General features: G+C 56.2%; 1 protein-coding gene across 9 annotated transcripts in view; it reads left to right on the top strand.

Moving 5' to 3' along the window:
• The window catches only part of ATP2B2 (ATPase plasma membrane Ca2+ transporting 2), a 375,986-nt gene that overhangs the window by 291,100 nt on the left and 63,485 nt on the right, over positions 1 to 21,401 (top strand). For 5 of the 9 annotated variants that reach the window (XM_042236650.2, XM_042236648.2, XM_027957754.3 and 2 more), the window contains 5 exons: positions 2,490 to 2,747; positions 3,768 to 3,893; positions 16,580 to 16,705; positions 18,334 to 18,366; positions 19,461 to 19,520. In XM_042236650.2, the coding sequence (XP_042092584.1) occupies positions 2,490 to 2,747; positions 3,768 to 3,893; positions 16,580 to 16,705; positions 18,334 to 18,366; positions 19,461 to 19,520 (603 nt within the window). The remainder of the gene's footprint in view (positions 1 to 2,489; positions 2,748 to 3,767; positions 3,894 to 16,579; positions 16,706 to 18,333; positions 18,367 to 19,460; positions 19,521 to 21,401) is intronic. The other 4 variants (XM_042236653.2, XM_042236651.2, XM_042236655.2 and 1 more) reach the window with 1 other exon arrangement.

The raw sequence follows: 21,401 nt of genomic DNA, 5'->3' as shown, positions 1-21,401 counted from the left end.
TGCCTGGCAACCGAAGCAGAAAGTGAATTTGCATAGCTCAAGTTGTCAATTAGGAGGAAAGGTAGTTCTTTGAGAGGCTCGCACACCCCCTGACAATGAACTGTGGGATGAACTCACCCACAGGACCTGACGTGCGAGCGTGCTGTGTTGCTTCAGTCATGCCCGACACTTTGGGGCCCCATGGACTGTGGCCCACCAGGCTCCTCTGTCCATGGGATTCTCCAGGCAAGAGTCCTGGAGTGGGTTGATGTATCCTCCTCCAGGGGATCATCCCCATCCAGGGGATCGGACTGGCATCTCCTACATCTCCTGAATTGGCAGGTGGATTCTTTACCACGCGCCACCTGGGAAGCCCAGGCCATTATGAGAGATGCATAATGGGCAGCATTCTTTGCAGAACTTTTGTAAAAACTAGAGAGGATGGTGCACTGCTTCTTGCATAAGCCTCGAACAAAGCTAAGGGCGCCACACAGAAGCATAATAAGGAGGGCAATTCCTACTATTTTTAGAGCCACCTCTAGTTGGAAGCTTTTAGGGTAAAAGTTCATTTGATACTCACTTGACCCTCACAACAGCCCTGTGGGCAGGTACTCTTATTACCCAGGAAAGCGGGGCCCCGAGATGCTAAATGACTTGCAAGGGCAGACTCCGGGAACCGGCAGAACCGTGACTCAGACCAAGGCGTTCTGGCCTCCGAGCCCGCGCGCCTGTCCGTCGGCTGCCATTCCTCAGAAAGGGACTAGGTTGAGTCAGTGCCACCCGAATAAGTGACCTCAGGTGACCCCATGTAGTGCAAGCTTAGAACTCAGTGGGCAGCGGGGAGAGGGGGTACAGTGGGAACACAGGTCAGGCTCCCAGAGTGGTGCCCCACAGCCCTGCTCTCAGATGCCTGGCATCACCTCCATCCTAGCGCGGTGGGAGCCAAGGCCCAGAGAAGGGAAGGACTTGCCTAAGGTCACACAGCTTGGAGGCAGGAGGGCTGGGTTTGGAACTCCAAGCTTCTGGTTCTTTCTACCGCCCTTCACTTCTTCCAGCTGAGACACCAGCTCAGGCCACAGTGGGTTGATAAGGGCAGCCAAACACACTCTTTTCCTGCAGAACGGAGTTCTTGAACTTTGTGACTTACTCCTCCCTGACACCCAGGCCCCAGCCTGCGCTCTGAACCTTCCATGGTGCCTGGACCACCCCCCACCATGGGAGACGTAGGCTGCATCAGTTACGCATAAAATGATGCTGTGTACTAAGTTGCTCAGTGTCCAACTCTGTGCAACCCTACAAACTGTAGCCGCCCCCCACCCAAGGCTCCTCTGTCCATGGGATTCTCCAGGCAGGAACACTGGAGTGGGTTGCCATGCCCTCCTCCCGGGGATCTTCCCAACCCAGGAATCAAGCCTGCATCTCTTATAAGTCTCCTGCATTAGCAGGCAGGTTCCTGACCACTAGTGCCCTCTGGGAAGCCTAAAACGGTGCTGGGGGCGGACTCACACTAGGCTGCCTTGCAGTACCCAGGGCCCCTCCCTGTCTGCTTTCATGGCTCAGAGACCTCTAGACGCTTGTTGGAGGTCACGAAGCACTTCCATGGCAGGGCTAGGATAGGCATAACCCCTGCTCCCAGCTCCCTGCCCGTGACAGCTCCCTTAGTGCCAGAGAGCCAGCACAGTGACCAGCACCCAGTAGCTGCTCAGGAAATGTTTGTGACTTGACCAGTTTTGAGAATCCTTATTTTATGCCAGGCCCTGGTAACCACCTCAGAGGTAGTTTCTCCAGTTTACTGATGAGCAATTAGAGGGAAGGCCAAGTGGGTTCCCCAAAGTCACACAGACAGTGAGCAGACGCACCTTAGAAAACCCTGGGTCCGAGGAGGGCAGTTGCAGTTTCCCCAGATCCTGTGGTCACAATCTCCAGATCCTGTCCCTGCCCCAGTCCAAAGGAGCCCAGAGGTGACCTCAGCAGGGCCCACCACACCCCTCTTTCTTCCCTTTCCTCTTCTCTTTCTCCTGATTGCCCCAGAGCAGCAGGAGGTGTTCTCAGGGTCTGGTGGCTCCGAGTGGTGAAAGAAACCCACACCTCTACTTTCTTGCCCTTGTAGGTACCGTATAGTCATCAGACTGTAGGTCACACAAGTGGCTCAGGGTATCGGTATCCTCGCTGTGTATTGGAGGCTCAGATCCAGTAAGACCCTCCTGTGTGCCGAGCGCTGCCGGGAGCTTTTACCTTCCTCCCCTGGAGCCTGGCCTCAGTGACTCCCGCTTTGCAGATGAGCACACCACAGCTCAGGGAGGGCAGGGACTTACCCAGGACCAGAGAGGGGCAGCAGCAGGGCCCGCCCCAGCCTAGAGGCCTGCCTCACAGTTGCTGGAAGAATGGAAGGAAAGGATGCCAGCAAAACTGCCTCAGTACCTGACCCTAAAGCACCTGCACTGTAGATTACCGTGAGGCCCCTTCTGCCTGGCTGACCCACCCTGCCTGCTTCCTTCCGCTCTGTGCAGGATGTGCGACGGCCCAGGGCGGGGCAGAGGATGAAGGGGAGGCAGAGGCGGGCTGGATCGAGGGGGCCGCCATCCTCCTGTCGGTCATCTGCGTGGTCCTGGTCACGGCCTTCAATGACTGGAGCAAAGAGAAACAGTTCCGGGGCCTGCAGAGCCGCATCGAACAGGAGCAGAAGTTCACTGTGGTCCGGGCTGGCCAGGTGGTCCAGATCCCTGTGGCTGAGATCGTGGTTGGGGACATCGCCCAGGTCAAATATGGTAAGTGACCCCACTGCTGAGCTTGATGCTAGAACTGCAGTCTAGGCAGGGGTGGGAATGGGCCAGGCAGACCCAGAAAAGCAGGCCCAGGGCAGAGGGTGGATTCCCGAAGGCTGACCCCAAGCTAAGATATTTTCTGAGCTTCTTGGAGAGGTGGAAGGCTCATTTCTGGAGGAGGTAAGATTCCAGAATGTATTTAAACCAAAAAATGGCAAATCCATGACACATGTACCACCACTCTCCAAACCTCTACCCTTAGCAGACATTACTAATTGATCTCAGCCCAAAGCTGAGATAACACCATCAGATGACTTCTCAACCCAGCACTCCAAGGACCACTAACACTCAGAGTGGGTTGATGAAGTGAAATCCCTTTCCCTTCTCTGATTTGGCTGTTGATGGTTGGTGGTTGTGCTAGAGAAGGTGTTCTAGGAAGTGGACATGAATGGGCAAACATTCCAGGCCCGTGATGCTCCCATGGAGAAAGTGAGCAGGCTGGTGCCAAAGGGGATTTAGCTGAGATATGTCCTAGGTAAGTAGAGGTAAGAGAAGGGGGAAAGATTGGAGGACCCCTTCTCACCAGCTATATTATCCTCCGATAATATTCTTGTCTTGAGGTCTATTCAGCCTAGTCAAGACAGGTTAGTCCCTTCCCAAAGAATTTCCCCAAACCATAGTTGAGGCCAGAGAAGAAAGAGTCATTGAGAAAACTGGGCCCCAAATCCATGCCATGCCAAGAGAAGCGCTTTAGAAACTGAAGGACATGCTCACTCGAGCTCAGATAGAGGCAGGACCCAACCTCAGCGCTCCAGGCCCCCTGCCCTTCACCCAGGCCCCAGGCTTCAGCAGCCCATTGGCCTGTGCTGGACACCACCTTGGTTCCTGCGCTGGAACCAAGTGACCCCAGGCAGCCTGTTCCAGAAGGCAACTCCTCCTTGTAGTCATGCTTGAAGGGGATATTCCAGCCTCTCCAGCCCCTGAGACCCTGCTGACGGCCCCCCTTGCCCTTCCTCCCACCAGGTGACCTCCTCCCTGCCGACGGCCTCTTCATCCAGGGCAACGACCTCAAGATCGATGAGAGCTCCCTGACAGGGGAGTCTGACCAGGTGCGCAAGTCGGTGGACAAGGACCCCATGCTGCTATCAGGTGAGCTGCGGCCCGCAGGGCTCGCTCCCGCCGCCACTCCCTGCCCCGTGCCCGGGGTGCCCGCGTCCCCTCCATGAGGCTGGAGGCTCTCAGAGCCTTTGGTCTTGGGCTCCAAATCTCTGGCCGCTCGGCCTCAGTCAAGAACTCTCTCCTTTTCCCCAGCAGACAGACATTAAGTCTACTGTGTAGTCAGTACTTCTCCAGGCCCTGGGGTGAGCCCAGTGAATGAAACTGACGATGAATTCCTGCCCTCCCCCCCAGCCATGGAACTTACCTTCTAGTGAATTGGTTTTCTGAAAGTTGAACATGAAAGTCTATTCCCATTAGGGACAGAAAGAATCAGTCTGGTGACTGTTGTTTTAGAGGCATGCTATGTGCCAGGCACTGGTCTGGGGGCTGGGACCTAAGACAGATGAGGCCCCAGCCTTGAGGAGCTTGTGGTATCGTGAGGAGTCAGACCATGTGAAAATTCCAGAGAGTAATAGATATACTCTTGAGAGTCCCTTGGACAGCAAGGATATCCAACCAGTCAATCCTAAAGGAAATCAACCCTGAATATTCATTGGAAGGACTGATGCTGAAGCTGAAGCTCCGATACTTTGGCCACCTGATGCAAAGAGTCGACTCACTGGAAAAGACCCTGACGCTGGGAAAGATTGAAGGCAGGAGGAGAAGGGGACGACAGAGGATGCGATGGTTGGATGGCATCACCAACTCAACGACATCAATTTGAGCAAACTCCGGGAGACAGTGAAGGATAGGGAAGCCTGGCGTGCTGCAGTACGTGGAGCAGCAAAGAGTCAGACACGACTGATCAACTGAGTAACAGCAACGATAGATACTTGATGAAAATGAAGCAGGACCGTGGAGTGCAGCTGGTTGGGGAGGTCGAGCTGTAAGCTGAGGTGCAAGTGATGACACAGAGCTGGTCTTGCAACTTTCCAGAGGGTGCATATACCAGCAGCAGGAATAGCAAGTGCGAAGGCCCTGAGCAAGACGGAGGGTCAGATGCCAGGCCCGGTGTGCCGTGCTCAGGAGTTCATAAATGTTCTGAGTGTGATGAGTACTCTGTGGAATCAGCAGTAAGCTGATCCCGTTTACATTTTTAAGATCTTGGTCTGACTGCTGCAGTGGGGCTGGCAAGAGAGGAGGGGTGACCCTGCAGAGATGAGGCACCAATCAGGTGAAATACCTTCTCCGAACAGGACACCAAAAAGGCATTCCTGTCCATCAGTGTTCAGCAAACATCGTCTGAGAAGCTGCTCTGGGCCAGGCTGAGCAGTGGGATACCTCCCCCCAGACCCCACGATGATCCAGACTCACCTCCCCCCCAGCCCTTGGAAGCCTCCAACCAGAGTCAGCAGGAGTAGGGGGGCGGAGAGTAGACTTGTAAACAGCTAAGTCCGTAGAAGAGGAGTGAGGAAGGGGTGAGGAAACCAAGGGGATAGCACCATCTAGAAGAGGTAGAATTGAGCGGGGTTTGGAAGAGTCAGTAGGAGCCCACCAAGCAGAGTTGTGGAGAAAGGGTCCTCCTAGCGGAGGCACAGCGGTCTAGAGGGGGGTGGGATTTCCTAGAAATACTACAAAGAGGAAGAGGAGCGTGTCTACAGGGTATGATGGTGAAAAGAACTGAGAATCAGGTGTGGGGCATTTATTTATCAAGAACTTATTCAATTATTCATTTATTGAGCACCTACTGTGTGCCAGTGGTTCATGGAACAAGCACGGCGCCGGCCCTCCTGAAGCTTGGAATCTGGGAAAAGAGACTGACAGGAAAGGAACAAAGAAGCAGATAGGTGCCCCCGTTTCGGATAGGGATAAGCCAGGTGAAGACATTACATCACTGTAGTGAGAAGGAGACCCTGAGGCAGGGGATGGGAATCTTAGTGGGCCAAGGAAAAGCATATGTGAAGAGGTTGCATGTGAGCTGAAGGCAGAGCAGCAAGAGAAGGAGCGTTCCAGAAAGAGGGACAGTAAGTGCAAAGGGCCGGGGTCTGACCGCGTGACCACGGAAAGCCATAAATGCCCTCTGGGAACTCAGAACCACATGGGGGCTCAGGAAACGGCCATCGCCCCGTGGCCTTGGTTCTGACCTCTGAGCTGAAGTGATTGTCAGAGAGGCGGGCCCCCTTGAGAGAAGTGACGCGGTGGGTTATGAGGCTCAGTGCAAGTCGAGGGAAGGTGCTGGGCCTGAGTGGATGGGAGATGAAGGTTCCAGACAGTTTGGAGGAGAGGAGAGGTGATTCCCTGGTAGGAGGCTGGGGAGAGAAAATGTTCAGGATCACTGACCCGAACGAAGCATCACCGTGCAGCCGTGAGGGTGGGCACAGACGTGGAGACCCTGGGAAAGAGCAATAGGGTAAAGCTGGACGGGAATTCGGCTGGCCAGCCCAAGTAGGGTCAGCCACTCTAGTCTCAACCTATCCACCTGGCGGGAAGTCAAGACAAATGGTGGAGACCCTGGGCCTCTGGGTGTCAGGAAGCAGGAGCCAGGGTCTCCTGTGATGTCTTCTGTGGGCAGGACAGAGAAGGATGTGCCATGGCCAGGAGATCTCAGTCGGTTTGTGCTGACGCTTGCGTTGCTGGCGATCTGGTGGGAGGTTTCTAGCAGGCTTCCCTGGAGCTCTGTCCTATTGCAGTACGGAAAATATGCCCATCCAGTTTGCAGAGCCCACGCACCCAGGGAGGGTCAGGACTCATAAAAGGTGGCCAGAGTGCGGGGCGAACTAGACTCAAGAAAATGCAGTGGACTCTGAGCTGCAGCTGACACCCTGAAATGTGAGGGGGAGGGAGGGCGGCGGCTCAGCCCAAGCTCCGGGGGGAGAGACAGTGAGAGAGGGGTGTAGTCAGCCCGATGGAAAGCAAGCTGATTGGAGAAAGAATTTTGTGACAGTCAGAACCATTCTAGGAACAAAAGCGGCTGCCTGTGTGGTAGTGAGTTCCCCATCACTGATTGTATATAAGTAGGGCCTGGGCAGACTGAGGGTGGGGTGGTTGTAGAGGAGGCCGGAGCTCTGAGCAGACACTGCCTTCAACGCTCCTCCCTGTGGTGAGAGTCAGATTCAGCACACCCGTCCTCACCCGCACCTCTTCTACAGACCCGCCTTGCATCGTTTCCTCTGCCCTGCCTCTACTGAGGCCGTTCGCTCCTCCCAGGTGGCCCTTTTCCTTCCTCATTGCACATTTAACTCCTACCCATCTGCTTAGCGCCACCTCCTCCACGAAGTCTTCCCAGACCACCCTTTGGCCTGCACCCCAGCACTGCCTGGGACCCTTGTGTTGGCCTGTGACATCACATAACGCTCGGCCATTCACATCATGCTGTCGTGCTGATTGAGTTTTGTGTTGCACAGAGCATCTCAGATAAAGAGTGAGACTATCCACAGACCTGCCACCCAAACACATCTAACAGGTCTCACTTTTATGGGCCCTTCCATGCTTGGCCAGTCCAAGCGGGTGGGAGCCCAGGCCTGAGGCTGCAGGAGGGCAGCCCAGCTCCATCCTGGGCCCTGCACCCCTCAGGGTTCAGGCAGTGTCTGCGAGAGAGAGGAGGGAGGCTGCACTGCATAGCAGAAAGAGCAGAGTTCGGCTAGGCTGAGCCAGATCTGGGCTCTGGAGTGAACTCACTGTGTGTCCCTGGGCATGTCGCTTCGCTTCTCTGAGCCTCGGTTTACCTGTGAGGACAATAGCCATGTCCTGGTGTGTGATGTTGGTGAGGCCCCTACCTAGCATGGTGCAGCCAGAGGGATGCCCACGGTGGGCTGGGTCCCTTCCCTGCTTCTCCCAAGGAGGCTGGACTTGGGAGTGACATAGGCCTGGGTTCAAATCCTGACTCTGCCCTTCATTGGCTGGGAGACCCTAGACAAGCTTCTTTCTGAGTCTGTGTTCCCTCACTTGTAAAATGGGAGGACAGCGCCAGCTTATATGTCCTGTTCCCACCTCTTCCTTCATCTTGACTGGGTCACCGTTCCCCCTCTCTGGGCTGGCCCTATCTCTCCATCATGTAACCCCTCCCCACCTACAACCTGCATGAGCCTGCCTTCTCCAGGGAGTCCCCCTGGATTGCTGTCTTCCCCAGTGCTCTCAACTCTGCATAACTGTCATTTGGACCCTCTTTTTTGGGGGGAGGGGGAACATGACTAGACTCCTCATACCCTTCCCCTGTGCTAGAGGCTTTGCTGGGCCTTCTGGTCAGATGACCCTCAGAAAATACAGAGAGACCAGCCTGGGGGCATCTGCAGGGTCCTCATGGTAGTTGAGAAACCACCCCCACCCCCCCACACACACACATTGCATCGAGCACATTGGCTTAGCCTGCTGCTGCTGCTGCTGCTAAGTCACTTCGGTCGTGTCCGACTCTGTGTGACCTCATAGACGGCAGCCCACCAGGCTCCTCTGTCCCTGGGATTCTCCAGGCAAGAACACTGGAGTGGGTTGCCATTTCCTTCTCCAATGCATTCATGCATGCTAAGTCACTTCAGTCGTGCCCGACTCTGTGCAACCCCATGGACAGCAGCCCACCAGGCTCCTCTGTCCACAGGACTCTCCAGGCAAGAACACTGGAGTGGGTTGCCATTTCCTCCTCCCGGCTCAGCCTAGAGGAAGGCAAATAATGCTCGGTTCTGGGTCCAATGGCCCAGCCTGTGACCCTGGCCAGGTTGCTTCGTCTCTGAGCCTCCATGTCCATGTCTGTGTAGTCACTGCCCTCCCCACATCTGCCTACCCCACAGGGCTGTTTTGGGGACCACATGCCTACACCAATGGGACTATCCTTTGTGAATGGTGTGCTTGTGAGACGCTGTGTGATGTGGATCAAACACAGAGGCAGAACCCCCCAGTTCCTGCTCTGCATCAGCTCCCGCTATAACCTCGGCCCCTTGGGCCCTCAGTCTCCCTGTCTGACAAATGGGGGCAGACCAGCCTTCAGAAAGATTCAGCTGTCTCTCTAGCACTCAGGGCACAAAGGAAATCCTAAAGCCCCGAGCGCAGACAGGAGGACGCAGGCCCATGTCTGCAGTGTCTTCAACCTGGGCAGAGGAGACAAGCAGGAATCTCAGGGTGATCCTCTGTCCACGGGGCCGGGGGGGTGGGGTGGGGGTGGGCAACAAACCCAGTGTCACCTTCTCCCCCTGCCGCCTCCCACATGCCACCAATGTGGCTGTGATGTCCACTCTGCAAGGGGACCCAGAGGTTCAGACAGTTCACGTACAATTGGTTAAGATGTTGGGGAAAGATTTCAATTCTTTAAAAGTCTGTGTGGGTCAGACAGCATGCGAATGGGCTCTGGAGTGCAGGGGCCCATGAACTCAGCCTATTTTTTTTTTCTAGTTTTCATTTTAAAATCATTTCGAACTTTCAGAAAAGTTGCAGGAGTAGCACAATGAGCGCCCACATGCCCTCCCTCTGGTAAAACCGCCGTGGCCGTCGCGCTGCCCTCGCTCTCGGGGGCGTACGCCCTCCCTTGTCAGGGCCCCTTCCTCCTTCAGGTGTGTCTCCCGAGGAAAAGCTGTTTTCATGAGTAACCACAGCACAGCTGTCAACTCAGAAAGCACACCCGACATACCATCCACGTTCATGTGTACCGCCAGTCCCCACAGCCCCCCCCAGGCTGGGACCCGGTGCAGGTGCCCTGAGGCATTTAGATGTCCTGCTTCTCAGACTCCCTTAACACTGTTGCAGATCTGCAGCCTTTCCTGGAAAGCCAGTGGTTTTTAGCCCTTCTGGATCATGAACCCCCATGAGAGCCCCATGAAAGCAGTGATCCCACCTGTTAGAAATAAATGCCCAGACTTGCCACTTTGCAGCCTAGCTTCCCACGTGGTGCTAGAGGTAAAGAACCCGTCTGCCAATGTAAGAGACGCAGGTTCGATCTGTGGGTCGGGAAGATCCCCTTTAGGAGGAAATGGCAACCCGCTCCAGTATCCTTCCCAGGAAAATTCCATGGACAGAGGGGTCTGGTGGGCTACAGTCCACAGGGCCGCAAAGAGTCAGACACGACTAAAACAACGAAGCACGCACGCACGCACACACAGGAGACCCGCAGACCCCTGGAGAGCCCTACTCTGGTCTCCATGTGCAGCAGGGGAGAGGTGAGGGCCCTCAGGCACGGAGGGACCCTCAGAGCATGGGGCCAGAGCCAAACACCACCCTCCAGCCTCGCAGCTCCCCTGCAGCCCCCACTCACGAGCTTGCCTCCGGGGACCCTGTGACTACTACCCAGCAACGTGGCCCATTTGAAGCATCTTACAGTGAATTCCAGGGATGGTTCAGCAGGTAAAGAATCTGCCTGTAATGCAGGAGACGTGGGTTCGATCCCTGGGAGGAGGACATGGCAACCCACTGCAGTATTCTTGCCTGGAAAATCCCATGGACAGAAGAGCCTGGGGGCTACAGTCCATGGGGTCACAAAGAGTCAGAAAGGACTGATGAAACACCCCCACACACACACGCACACATGCACACACACACACAGTGAATTCCACAGGGAAACCAAAGACTGGGCAGGGACCAGCACGCTGTCCTCAAAAGCCGTGGGGCCCACCCCCTGCAGACCCTCTGTCTCAGCCCCCTGCAGGACCACCCCCCTCCTCCCTTACCCTTGGAACCAGACCCCAAACAGCACGAGGTAACCCAGGACCTCGACAACCCTCTGGGGCCCACTGCCCACCCTGCCTGCCAAGCGCAAGGCCAGGCGTGGGGAGCCGGACCTGCCGCCACTGCCACCGCCGCCAGGGAGCCTGTGACGACACCGTGACCACGGGGAGGCCCCGTCTGCCACTCGGCCCGCGCTCTCTCCATTACACTACCCTGCCTCTTCTCCACGAGAGGCAGCGGGGTGTAGTGGATAGAGCACGGGTTCAAGTCCCGGCTCCACCTCTCACAGCTGTGTGACCCTGGGCCATCGCTCAACCTCTCTGAGCCAGAGAGGCCGCAAGTGGGCGGAGGGGCCAGGGCTGGTATCCGCACCAACGCCTGCCTCACTGGGTTGTTGTGAGGGGGACGGGCTCGTGGATGCTGAAACGCTCTGCAGACTTGGAGTGCTCGTGGGTGCGCGTTATTGCTGTTGTTAACCGCATCGATAGCAGTAACGGCGACAGCATCGCGTCTGGGCTGGGGACCGCGTGAGCTTGGCCTGGTGCTCGTGCTGGAGGCAGGTGATAACCCCCAGACAGGGCCTCCGTCCTTCTTCACGTCTCTACTGTCAGGAAAATGCCTCTGAGATGGCCCGGCCTCTCCACTCTCCCTGTCTGGAGAGAGGCTTCAGAAGTCAAAACCTGGAGAGTGAGGAGCTCTGTGCCGCGTGTGCTGTGCAGCCTCAGTCAGCCATTTGACCTCTCTGTGCTCAGAAGCTTCATTTCATAAAGCCAGGCTTCACTAGGCCTGCCCACAGGGCCTCGGTGCACCCCACCTGTCATTACCAGAGGCTGTGGCCCTGAGATGCCATCTCAACCAGGTCTGGGGCAAGTCTGAGGCAGAGGTGGGCTTTGAGCCTGCAGTCAGGTAGGTTCTGGCCCACACTCTGCTGCCAGCTCAGAGGCTGCAGAAATCAACTCCAGAGGGACAAGATGAAGGGTCAGGTGGGGGCCCTGGACAGGCCGTCCTGTTGGCTGGAGCCTGCAGAGTTCCCCGGGGCCCACGCTCCATTCTGACTCCGGGTGAACGGACAGACGGGTGCTGACATGGCTCCTCTACCACTTACCTGCCTCCAAACAGCCCTGCCTCGGACTTTGTGCACAAGCCCCCCCGACCCCCGCCCCTGGCGAGGGGGAGAGAACAGGAGCCGGAGCCTCCCAGCTGCCCGAGCAATGTGCTTGGAAATGCGGGTGACGACAGTGACCTTACCAGGGACCATGGCCGCCGAGCAGGAAGAGTGGGGCACGGAGGGACCCTCGGTGCATATTGGTTCCTTCTTCCCCCTCCCCGGCACACCTCCAGCGGCCCCCCAGTGAACCCCTAACAGACGCCCAACCCTGCAGCCCTCCTCCCCTCAGGCCGCCGCTCCCTTCACGAGCCCTGAGCCTCATCCCAGCTGATCGCGGCCGTCTCCTGCCTTTGCCTGAGTGGGCCCCAGCCCCCCCTGTTCCCGCTGGTCTAGAGGCCCGGCCCCTGGGTCTCTGTTGTCTTGTGTTGTTGCTCATCTGTGTGCCAACTACACTGTGAGCCTGTGGAGGGCAGGGACCACCAGGAGCCCCTTGGCACAGAACGGGACCCCACCACGCCCGTCTGTCGTGTGAACAAGCGCGGCCCAGACAGGGAGCGACATCTGTCTGCTCAGCCTCCGCCCGCCCCTCCAGAGTCCCCGAGATGCTGCCTTTAATAGAGGCTGCCCTCCCCCTGCTGGGAGGGACCCTCACCTCTGGGAGACCTGGGTTCCCAGACTTCACTGCCGAGAGGCAATGACTGAAGCCAGACCTCTAACAGAAGACAAAACTGAGGTCCGCCAAGGAGAGGGCTGGCCGCAGGTAGCTCAGCAAACCAGAAGCAGGCCGCAGACTGATTCCCAGGTCCCTCCCTCCTCGGCCTAGGGCCCTCTCCATCGACCATCCCTAGGCAGTGTATTCTGAGGGGCTCCTTGGGGACTTAGAGGAGGTGGGGACCACAGGATGGTGTCCAAAGAACCGTGGACATGGGAGCCTGGTGCACGCCTAGTCAGGATGCCCCTCCCTAAAAGGGTCTCTGTCCACACCCACAGACCTGTGGCTTATATGCCTCTGGTCCTGCTGTTGGAGCTTCAGCCCTTGGGCTTAAACCTTGTCCCCTGCAGGGGATCCTGGAGCTGGGCGACCCGGTCCACACGGTTCTTCCTCTGGCAGGAAGGGGCAGCCAGGCTCTGCGGTCCTCACAGGGGAGGGGGAGTGGGCAGTCCAGGGAGCTGTGGGGAGGAGGGCTGGGCTGGATGAATCTGACCCTTTGTAAAACCGTGAAGGTGGCTTATGGAGGGGGTGTGGGTCCTCGCTTATAAACACATGGCCACCAAGAAAAATACAGAAAATGAGGTAGCGGTGATAGCGGTGCTATGGGAGGCAGAGAGGAAATGCGCCCAGATCCCGCCCCCCAGGGGCTCAGGGGCCAGGAGGCAGCCCCTGGGAAAACCGCTGGCAGGGGAGACCAGAGGAGAGGTGACGTCCTTCTGTGGGGGGCAAGGAAGTCAGCTGAGAGCAGGGGCGTTTGTCCTAAGCCTTGAACAGGAGGTTTTGGACAAGAAGTGGAAGAAGGGCATTCAGGCGGTGATAACTGTGTGCGCAGAGATGGGCATGGGGCTGGGCTTGGAGGCAGGACGGAAGAGCCGCTCCCAGTGCTGCTCCCAGGGAGAGGGTGCGTGGCAGGAGTCGGTGGTCCGGGGCTCAGAGAAGGTTGACAGCTGACCCAAGGGTTGCTGATGAAGGCGTCTGGACTTTGGGGAGCTGTGGAGGGTGTCTGAGCTGGGGGACGGTAGGCAGAGCCGAGGCTGGGCGTGCTGCTGGGGTGTGGAGGGAGGGGGGACCAGAGCGGGAGGTGATGCCCCCGACTCCTCTGGCCCCTCCAATGCGGAGGCCTGGAGGACCCCCGGGGCTCCTCGGTGCTGGGTGGGAGGCGTGCCGGCCCTTCTCCCCCACCTCCCCGTGTCCAGAGGCCACCTCTCTGGCTTCCTCTTCCTTCCCCCCCTCCTCCCTGCCTCCTGATGAAGAGCCGCCAGCTCCCTGCTGAGCTGGGAGTGATTAGATCAGAAGGTGATTTGGGGTCTGATTATCTTGGGTGGAAATTGGCCCTCTGTGTCTTTTTCCATCCCGCCCAGGGTCGGGGAGGTGGGGAGTGGCTTCTCTGTCGACACCCAGGCCGAGCCAACTTTTTCACGAACGTGTTTGGGACCAGTGTGTGGCCTTGTTTCCTGAGGAAGTGCAGCATCTGACCAGCCCGGCAGGAGGCTCTGTCCCTCACCAGCCAGCGACCCTGGACGGGCCACTCCTCCCAGAGCCCCAGGTTTCTCCTCTGTCAGCTGAGGGCCAGCGTGAGAGCGGACAAGATGATTGCACTTGAAGGGTCAGGGTTAATTAAGTTTGGGCTTAGGATCGGGGTGAGGGCACGAGGCCTGGTGTGGAGTAGGTGTCCTGCGGAAGGTCGTGCTGATTCCGTCCCTGCCATCTACGCCCTGTGAATGTGCTATAGTGTGTTCACCCCTCACCTTTAAAGATCTGCGGTGACCTCACACCACCCAAAGGTGACCTCTCTGCAGCTTAGTTCCTCATCTAATATCGCTGATACTTAACAGTCCATCCTGCCAGCCCCCGCACAAGCTGAGCCCTCGCTTGAAAAAGCTTTTTGTTAGCAAGTTACTGTAGTTCCCAAATCCTCGTGATTAGGCCCATGTTGTGCTTGTGCCCCTCATGAGGAGAGTGCACTCCGGGGTCTGCCTGTGATGGGTAGACACCAGGCCTGGGCCTTCGAGCCTAGAGTCAGTGTTTGAGCGCTTTCTGTGGTCCCCACTGCTCCCTGCCTAGGGATGGGCGTGGAGCCTAGGGATGGGCACAGAGTCTGGGGATGGGCACGGAGCCAGCCGTGGAGGGCATCACCTGAGAGCCTGGATTCTGGTACGGCTTGCTAGGCTCCAGGCTGCCTCTGGGAGCCTTCCTGACTTAGTTTGCCCTTCGTGGATGGACAGACCCACCTTTACCACCTCAAAAGAACTTACTGGAGGATATCTGTCTGTCTGTAAAGCACTTTAAGATCCTGACATCCTAGAGGCCAAGTGGCTGGAGCACCACAAACGCGCGTACACACACACAACCAGACGTGTGCAAACATAGCAAACATACACACGCACAGACACCATCTCAAAATATGGCTCAGGTCCTAGGAGAAAAAGGAAAGGAGTGGATGAAACCTCTTGAAACGTGAAAACCGATTCCTTGCTTTAAGGAAAGTGCCTTCTGCCCTGACTTAGAACCTGTTGACTCTTGTTTTACATGCAATTCTAATGAGTCTGTCCACCTAGACTTCAAGTCTGAAGCAAATTGGGAGAACCAGGAGAAGGCCTTTAGTGACAAGTGACCCTGAAAACAGGAAGAAATGACCATTGATCATAAGTGGAAACAAGGAAAATCTGAAAACAGCAGAAGGAGTTTGGGAAACAAGTATCCAGGGGGGTTTGGTGTCTGGGCTTGGTGGCCACGGCCGGCTGTCTGATGGACCAGGCATAATCCTTCCTGCGTGGCCTGGAGACAGCTGGAGACCCTGCACCACATGGGACCGGATTTTTCTTACCTCTCTGCTGGAGAAGGAGCTACGTGCTCATACAGAGGGTTTTCTAGCCAGAGCAATAAAAATGAGAAATCACAAAAAGACAAGCGCTTGACAGGCCAAACTTCACTTCCCTAGGTCCTTCGCTAAGCAGAGTGCCCACTTGTCAAGAAGAAGTTGACAACAAAGACCCCGAAGATGAGTAAAAGTGGAGCTGCCCTGCTCCAAGGCCTCCCTCCCTCCTCCCCGGCAGCTCCCCTCAGGCCCCTGGAAGAACTCCAGCACCCTTGGAACCCAGTTTGAAAACTCTAAAATTCTCGGAAGGGAGTTTGTAGCGTTTCTTGTACCGTGGACTCCTGGGAAGATCCGGGGTCATCCTGGGCCACCCCTATTCAGAATAAAGCTTTGAAATACATGAAATATCTTGGATCACAAAGGAAGTCAATTCTATTGAAATAGCTAAAGTAATTTTAAAAGAATAAACATGTGATGTAGTAACATATGTGTTTCTTTATTAGTATACTGAATAACGAGATCCAGCAATCAATATAACAGCCTTAGTTGTAAAATAAGCATAAGCCTAAAGAGTATCTTATCTTGGTGGCTTCCCTGATAGCTCAGCTGGTAATGAATCCACTTCCAATGCAGGAGACCAGTTTGATCCTGCATCCTTCTCCTGGAGAAGGGAGAGGCTACCCACTCCAGTATTTTGGCCTAGAGAATTCCATGGACTGTATAGTCCATGGGGTCACAAAGAGTTGGACATGACTGAGCAACTTTCACTTTTCACTTTCAAAAAGTAAGAGATATTTCTTAAAACTGATTTTTGTAACGTGTAATGGTGTTGTAGGCACCACTGACACTCCTGGAGTTCATTGCCTTTGTTCTTAATGGAGGAAAAATGCTAAATTTCAGTTTGATGTCTGTGAAAATAAAGATTTCATTGTTTCCTCATCCAAGTTCTCTGAGCGCTGAATTCTTTCCTCAGATCTTTGGGGAGGAAGTGGACTTCATTTTAAGCAGTCCTGCCCAGGGCTTAGTTGGCATTTTTCTTGCCAGTTGCAGAATTAAGTAGAATGAGGTATGGTTCTAGATATATCAATAGAGGAAAAGACAAGAGTGGTCCCTGCTTGACCTGTAAGGCAGGGAGAGGAGGAATGGGGAGAGAGAAGAGAGAGGAAGGAACTCACCAGGAATGGGTAGGAGATGGTAAGCCTGAGCTTTCCAGGGGCCTAAGAGCTGCGTATGGCAGTGTTTGAGAACCTGGCTCATCATAGCACTGTCCCGAGGTATAGTCATCTTTAAAGGACCCGCTAGGATGATACACATTACATCTTCACTGTAGGTGGTGCCCCAGGACCTCAACAGGCAAATTGCCAGGAGCAGACTGGGACCAGATTCCTCCCACTCCTTGGGGGAGAGGGGTCTGGGTTGTGCAATGGTAACTTGGCCTTCATCCCCATCCTTAGGTACCCACGTGATGGAGGGCTCTGGACGGATGGTGGTGACTGCTGTGGGTGTGAACTCTCAGACTGGAATTATCTTTACCCTGCTGGGAGCCGGTGGTGAAGAGGAAGAGAAGAAAGACAAGAAAGGTAAGCCCAGCCCCCTCGTGGACCAGGAGAGGAGCTCTTAAGGCCACATTTTTTTTGTTGATTCTTTCACTCAACAAGTGAGTTACTGAGTGCCTTTTATGTCCACACCCTGTGCCAACAGTCGCCTTCTGCATCCTCGAGGCCCGGCTTGGGCCAGGAGGCTCTGTCTGTTCCATCTCCAGGGTCTTGTCCTGTCTTGTCCAGTCATGTCATGGGGGGCTCCCCTTCCCCTCCGAGCCAGGCCAAGGGTGCTGAGCCTTTCCTTCAATCTCCACCCTCAAGTGTGACCTGGTCCCATCATCAGCCCTGATACTGAGTAGAAAACCCCACCTGGGCATATTCCTTCACTCCTCTCAATTCCATTGGGCAGAGCTGCACACTCAGTGGAGACTCTACCCAGAGGGGATAGGGGAGCTTCTGGGGAAGGTGCCTCCAAATCAACTGTCGTGAGCCCCACTCTGATGCCCCTGGAGCTGCCATCTCAGCTGAGTTCTGTCTCCTACTCTCCCAGAAGCAAATGTCCTCACTCCATGGGCTCCGCTTGGTGCAGCAGGCTGGCATCTTGGGCTGGAAGTGGCTCTCAGGACATAGGAGGAATGGTTGGGAGACGTGAGCCCCAATCCCATCAGACCAGGCCCAAATCTAACATCCAGCCTCTGGTCCGAAACAGCTGGCTACTTACCCAACATTCACACTCGGTCTTGGGGACCCTCCCCCTCTCACAAAGTCTTCAGTCCTTTGTCTCCTTCCCCAAGCCCCAGAGGAGGGTCCCCAACATCCAGACCTTCTGGAACCCAGGGGAAGGAGATGAGATAGTAGAAGACCCTGCTTTTGGTTTTAGGGACAACGGGACTAACCTCCAGCTCTCAGAGGCCAGCCAATCTTGGCCTGGGACACAATCAAAGATTACTTGTTCCCAGGGGCAAAACCTGTTTCCTACTGGGGTCCTCCTAAGATTATGGCTGCCGCAGGAGCAGAAACAATGGCAGTAAGCTGTGATCTGTGTGAGCTGAGGTTGAAACCGAGGACAAGTCTTGGCCATGAGGCGCAGAGCACGTCAGGACAGCGTCCACACAGTGACATAGCAGCTGTGGCCACCAGTGGCCCCAGGTGCAGGCAGCTGGGCAGGATGTAGCTGTTCGGCCCACTTCCTTGGCCTCGCTGGGGCCTGGGTGAGGGGCAGAAACACCCAGAAGCTCCCATGGGCCAGACTCGTGTCTTTTAAATGCCGATAAGGAAATAGGCCTCTTCTGCCCGGCATGGGTCAGAGTCCCTTGCTGAATGTTTACCTGCCCATCAACGAGATGGGGACAGCAGTGCAGAAGGAAGAGGTGGGGTATGGAGGGGACATGGCAGAGGAAGATGGGGGGCAGCCCAGCCTCTCAGGCCCCTGAGAGCAGACCCAGGGGTTTCCCAGGGCTGGACCCCCTTTGCGCTTCCATCCCATCATCTCCACCAGGGACGCTGCTTACAACCCTCCATTTCAGGATGACTCTGGGCATGCCATAGTGTGTGTGTGTGTGTGTGTGTGTGTGTGTGTGTGTGTGTGTGTGTGCATGTGTGGGCGGGCGTGTATGTGGCTGTACATGCTTCTCCTTCATTAACATGTCTCAAAAATCATCACACAGGTGTGAAGAAGGGGGATGGCCTTCAGCTACCAGGTACAGTAAGACACCTCCCAGGGTAGAAGGGGCTTTTAGAAGTAGCAGCAGCCATTGACCCCTGAGCCCTGGCCCCAGACCCCCAGCACACAGCTAGAAGGGTACCCAATGGCTGGGGGCTCTGCACCCCACCTCAAAACTCCTGTGTGGCCCCATGTGCTGCCAGCCCCACAGGACAGGCCAGCACCCCATGCTGCCCTTCCAGTGTTTCCGAGGCACATGGCGCCCCCACTGCCTCCAAACCCCAGACAGCACACGCCATGTGCGCTCAGCACCACGTGACCCTCACCCCATGGCACGGCCAACTCACCCAGCATCTATTCCCTCTCCTTCTCACAGAACCCATCTCCCCCGGCCTCAAGAAAAAATAGCCAGAGTGAATTTGAGCATCTCATATCATTTTTGATTTATAAACTAAGGAGATCTCACCAGTGCCCTCTCTGTCTCGTGCACAAGATGCAACGTGCCTGATGTCATCTTTTAAGCGGTCGGGCACCTCCTATGGGCAAGACCAAGGCAGCCTTTTGAGCGTCAGTCAGGAAGGGAGGAGTTGGCCATGGGCAGTGACCTGAGTCAAATGCACGAATCCGAGGTCACTGCCGTGAACAGATGTCCTTCCAGGACATAGCAACCGTCACAACAAGCGCCCATTCAGAACGGCCGGTGCTATTACTACACCCCGTGTTGAATCGACTCCTGGCCATGGGTCCCTCTGGCCGTGATGGTCAGCCAGCACCGCCCCCCACACCTTCATAGAACCCTCACTGACAGAGAGACCTGCCCTGTTGGTTGGGCCAACGGGATGCCTGGGTCCAGACCTCACACCGACCATCCCACCTCCATATTTTATTTCAAAGACCCTCCGTGTCTGAGTTTCTCCCCCACTGACTTGTGTGTCATCTCCACGGGAACATTTCACCCCACCCACCCCCCACCCCCAAATCTGAGTTTCCTGATTTCCGACGGCAGTGTGTGTTTCCGACCACAGTCACGTCCCTCCCCGCACGTTGGTTCGCGTCTACTGTTGCTGCCGTCTGCGCTGTTGCTTTCCTCCATTTTGACCACTGCATTTTTCATCCCTCCCACCCCCACAGCGGCCGATGGTGCGGCAGGTTCAAATGCTGCAGATAGTGCAAATACCAGCCTAGTCAATGGTACGTCTCCCACCCCGCCCCCGGTGAGCTCCCTGTCTCGGGCGATGGGCGCCTCCCCACCCCCAGCTCTGAGCTTTCCTCTCCCTGTTCGGGATGGCCCAGACTTGGATGTGCATGGGCAGCTCGGGGACGGCCGTCCTCTCTCACACAGGGCAGGTGCTTAAGAGAGAAGCCACCACCGGGCACCCAGCTCTGTTCCCACCAGCGGTGGTCACCGTTGGGCCCTTGACCCCCCAGTGGAGCCCAGAAGAGGGACGTGACCTTGGCTTCAGATCTGGTCCCCCCCCCCTCCCTGGAAGCAGCGTCCCTCCCTGTGTGGCCCTCTCCTAAGCACATTCCTGGTCCCTGCTTGGGGGAAGAAGGCCCGGGGTCAGGACCCGGGCTGAGGCTGGCCTCTGGGTCCCCAGTGCAGGGTCCCATCCTCGACTCAAACCATTCCCTCAAGGCAGGGGGACCCAGGCCTGCGTTCAGCTCCTGGGCCCCGCCCTGCAGCATGGCTGAGCCACTAGTAGACAGTCTTTCTCTTCTTTCGTGGAGTGAACGGGCAGGGGGTTCGCTTGGGCTCGGGCCCAGTTCTGTCCCTCGGGTGTGGACTGGTGTTTCTTGCTGTTGCCTGCGCTGGAGCGTCTGTCCTGAGTCTCTGCATTCTTACTGGCCCTCTCGGGGATGGGCGGTGAGGGTAAGGGCTGCCACTGTACCCTGAGTCTGCATCTCACCCTCCTTACAAACGGGCAGGAAGGAAGTCCATTCACTGGCCTCCGCGCCTTTGGAAGATTTCACACCTCTGTAACCTCCCATCTTCTCTGGCCTTCCCCATCCCCAAGTCAGGTGATGTAAAGTCACCCGGTCTGCTCCTAAGAGCTTTTACGGCTCGGCCATGAAACCACTGCCCGCGAGAACTGAAGGGAAGGGAAAGCTTTTCCTTTCCCCAGCGTCACTCATCCCAGGAGCTAAGCATCCATCCTGTGATTTACTCCTCACCACTCCCAGAGAACACGGAGCTGTGGTGCTGCCTCCTCCTCCCCTCCCCTGTCCCAGGCCTCTGGTGAGCCACTCGGATTCAAAGTGACCCAGGATGGAAGCAGCTAGCAGATGTCAGGGGCTGGGCAACACCCGTCTGTGAGCAGCACCTGGCCAGGAAGGGCTAATTCGGGTGTGGGTCTATTTCAGGTGCAGGAAGAGGAAAGCGGCCAGCCTGGGGCGTGGGAGGTGTCCCATGTGAGGGGAGGGTGGTGCTGCTACTTTAGTTGCTGCGTCGTGTCCGACTCTTGCCGCGCCATGGACTATAGTCTGCCAGCCCCTCTGTCCGTGAGATTTTCCAGGCAAGAGTGCTGCAGTGGGTTGCCATTCCCTTCTCCAACGGATCTCTTCAACCCAGGGGTAAGACCCGGGTCTCCTGCATGGCACGCAGATTCTTTACCAACTGAGCCACGAGAGAAGCCCTAAATGATGTAGGCAAACCCAGGTGGGGGGAGGGAGAGGGCCAGGAGGAAACAGGAAGTGACGTCCTGCTCCCCCCCACCCCTCCTGGATGATGAACCTGCTGGGACCGCATCCAGACTGGTGGGTCTCAAAAAGACAGGAGCCTCACTTCCAGTTCAAGCCAAAAACATCCATATATTCCCAAGAAAAACTGTAGGAAAAGATGGGGAAACATCATTTCTTACCCACTTTCTGTGCACCAGGCACTTTGCAAGCATCTCATTTAATCCTCATGATAACCTTATGGGTCAGTTTTTTGTCCCCACTTTAAAATGAGGAAACTGAGTCTCATGGAGATCAAGACACTAGTCCAAGGTCACAGAGCTGGGCAGTAGCAAAGCTGGGACATGAAGCCAGGCCTACCTGGCTCTAAAGTGTGTGCCGCTCTTCCTGGTGTAA

The sequence above is a fragment of the Ovis aries genome, chromosome 19 (assembly GCF_016772045.2).
Source record: "Ovis aries strain OAR_USU_Benz2616 breed Rambouillet chromosome 19, ARS-UI_Ramb_v3.0, whole genome shotgun sequence".
Lineage (NCBI taxonomy): Eukaryota > Metazoa > Chordata > Mammalia > Artiodactyla > Bovidae > Ovis > Ovis aries.
Note: the sequence above shows the minus strand (reverse complement) of the source record. Positions and strands in the feature narration are given on the sequence as shown.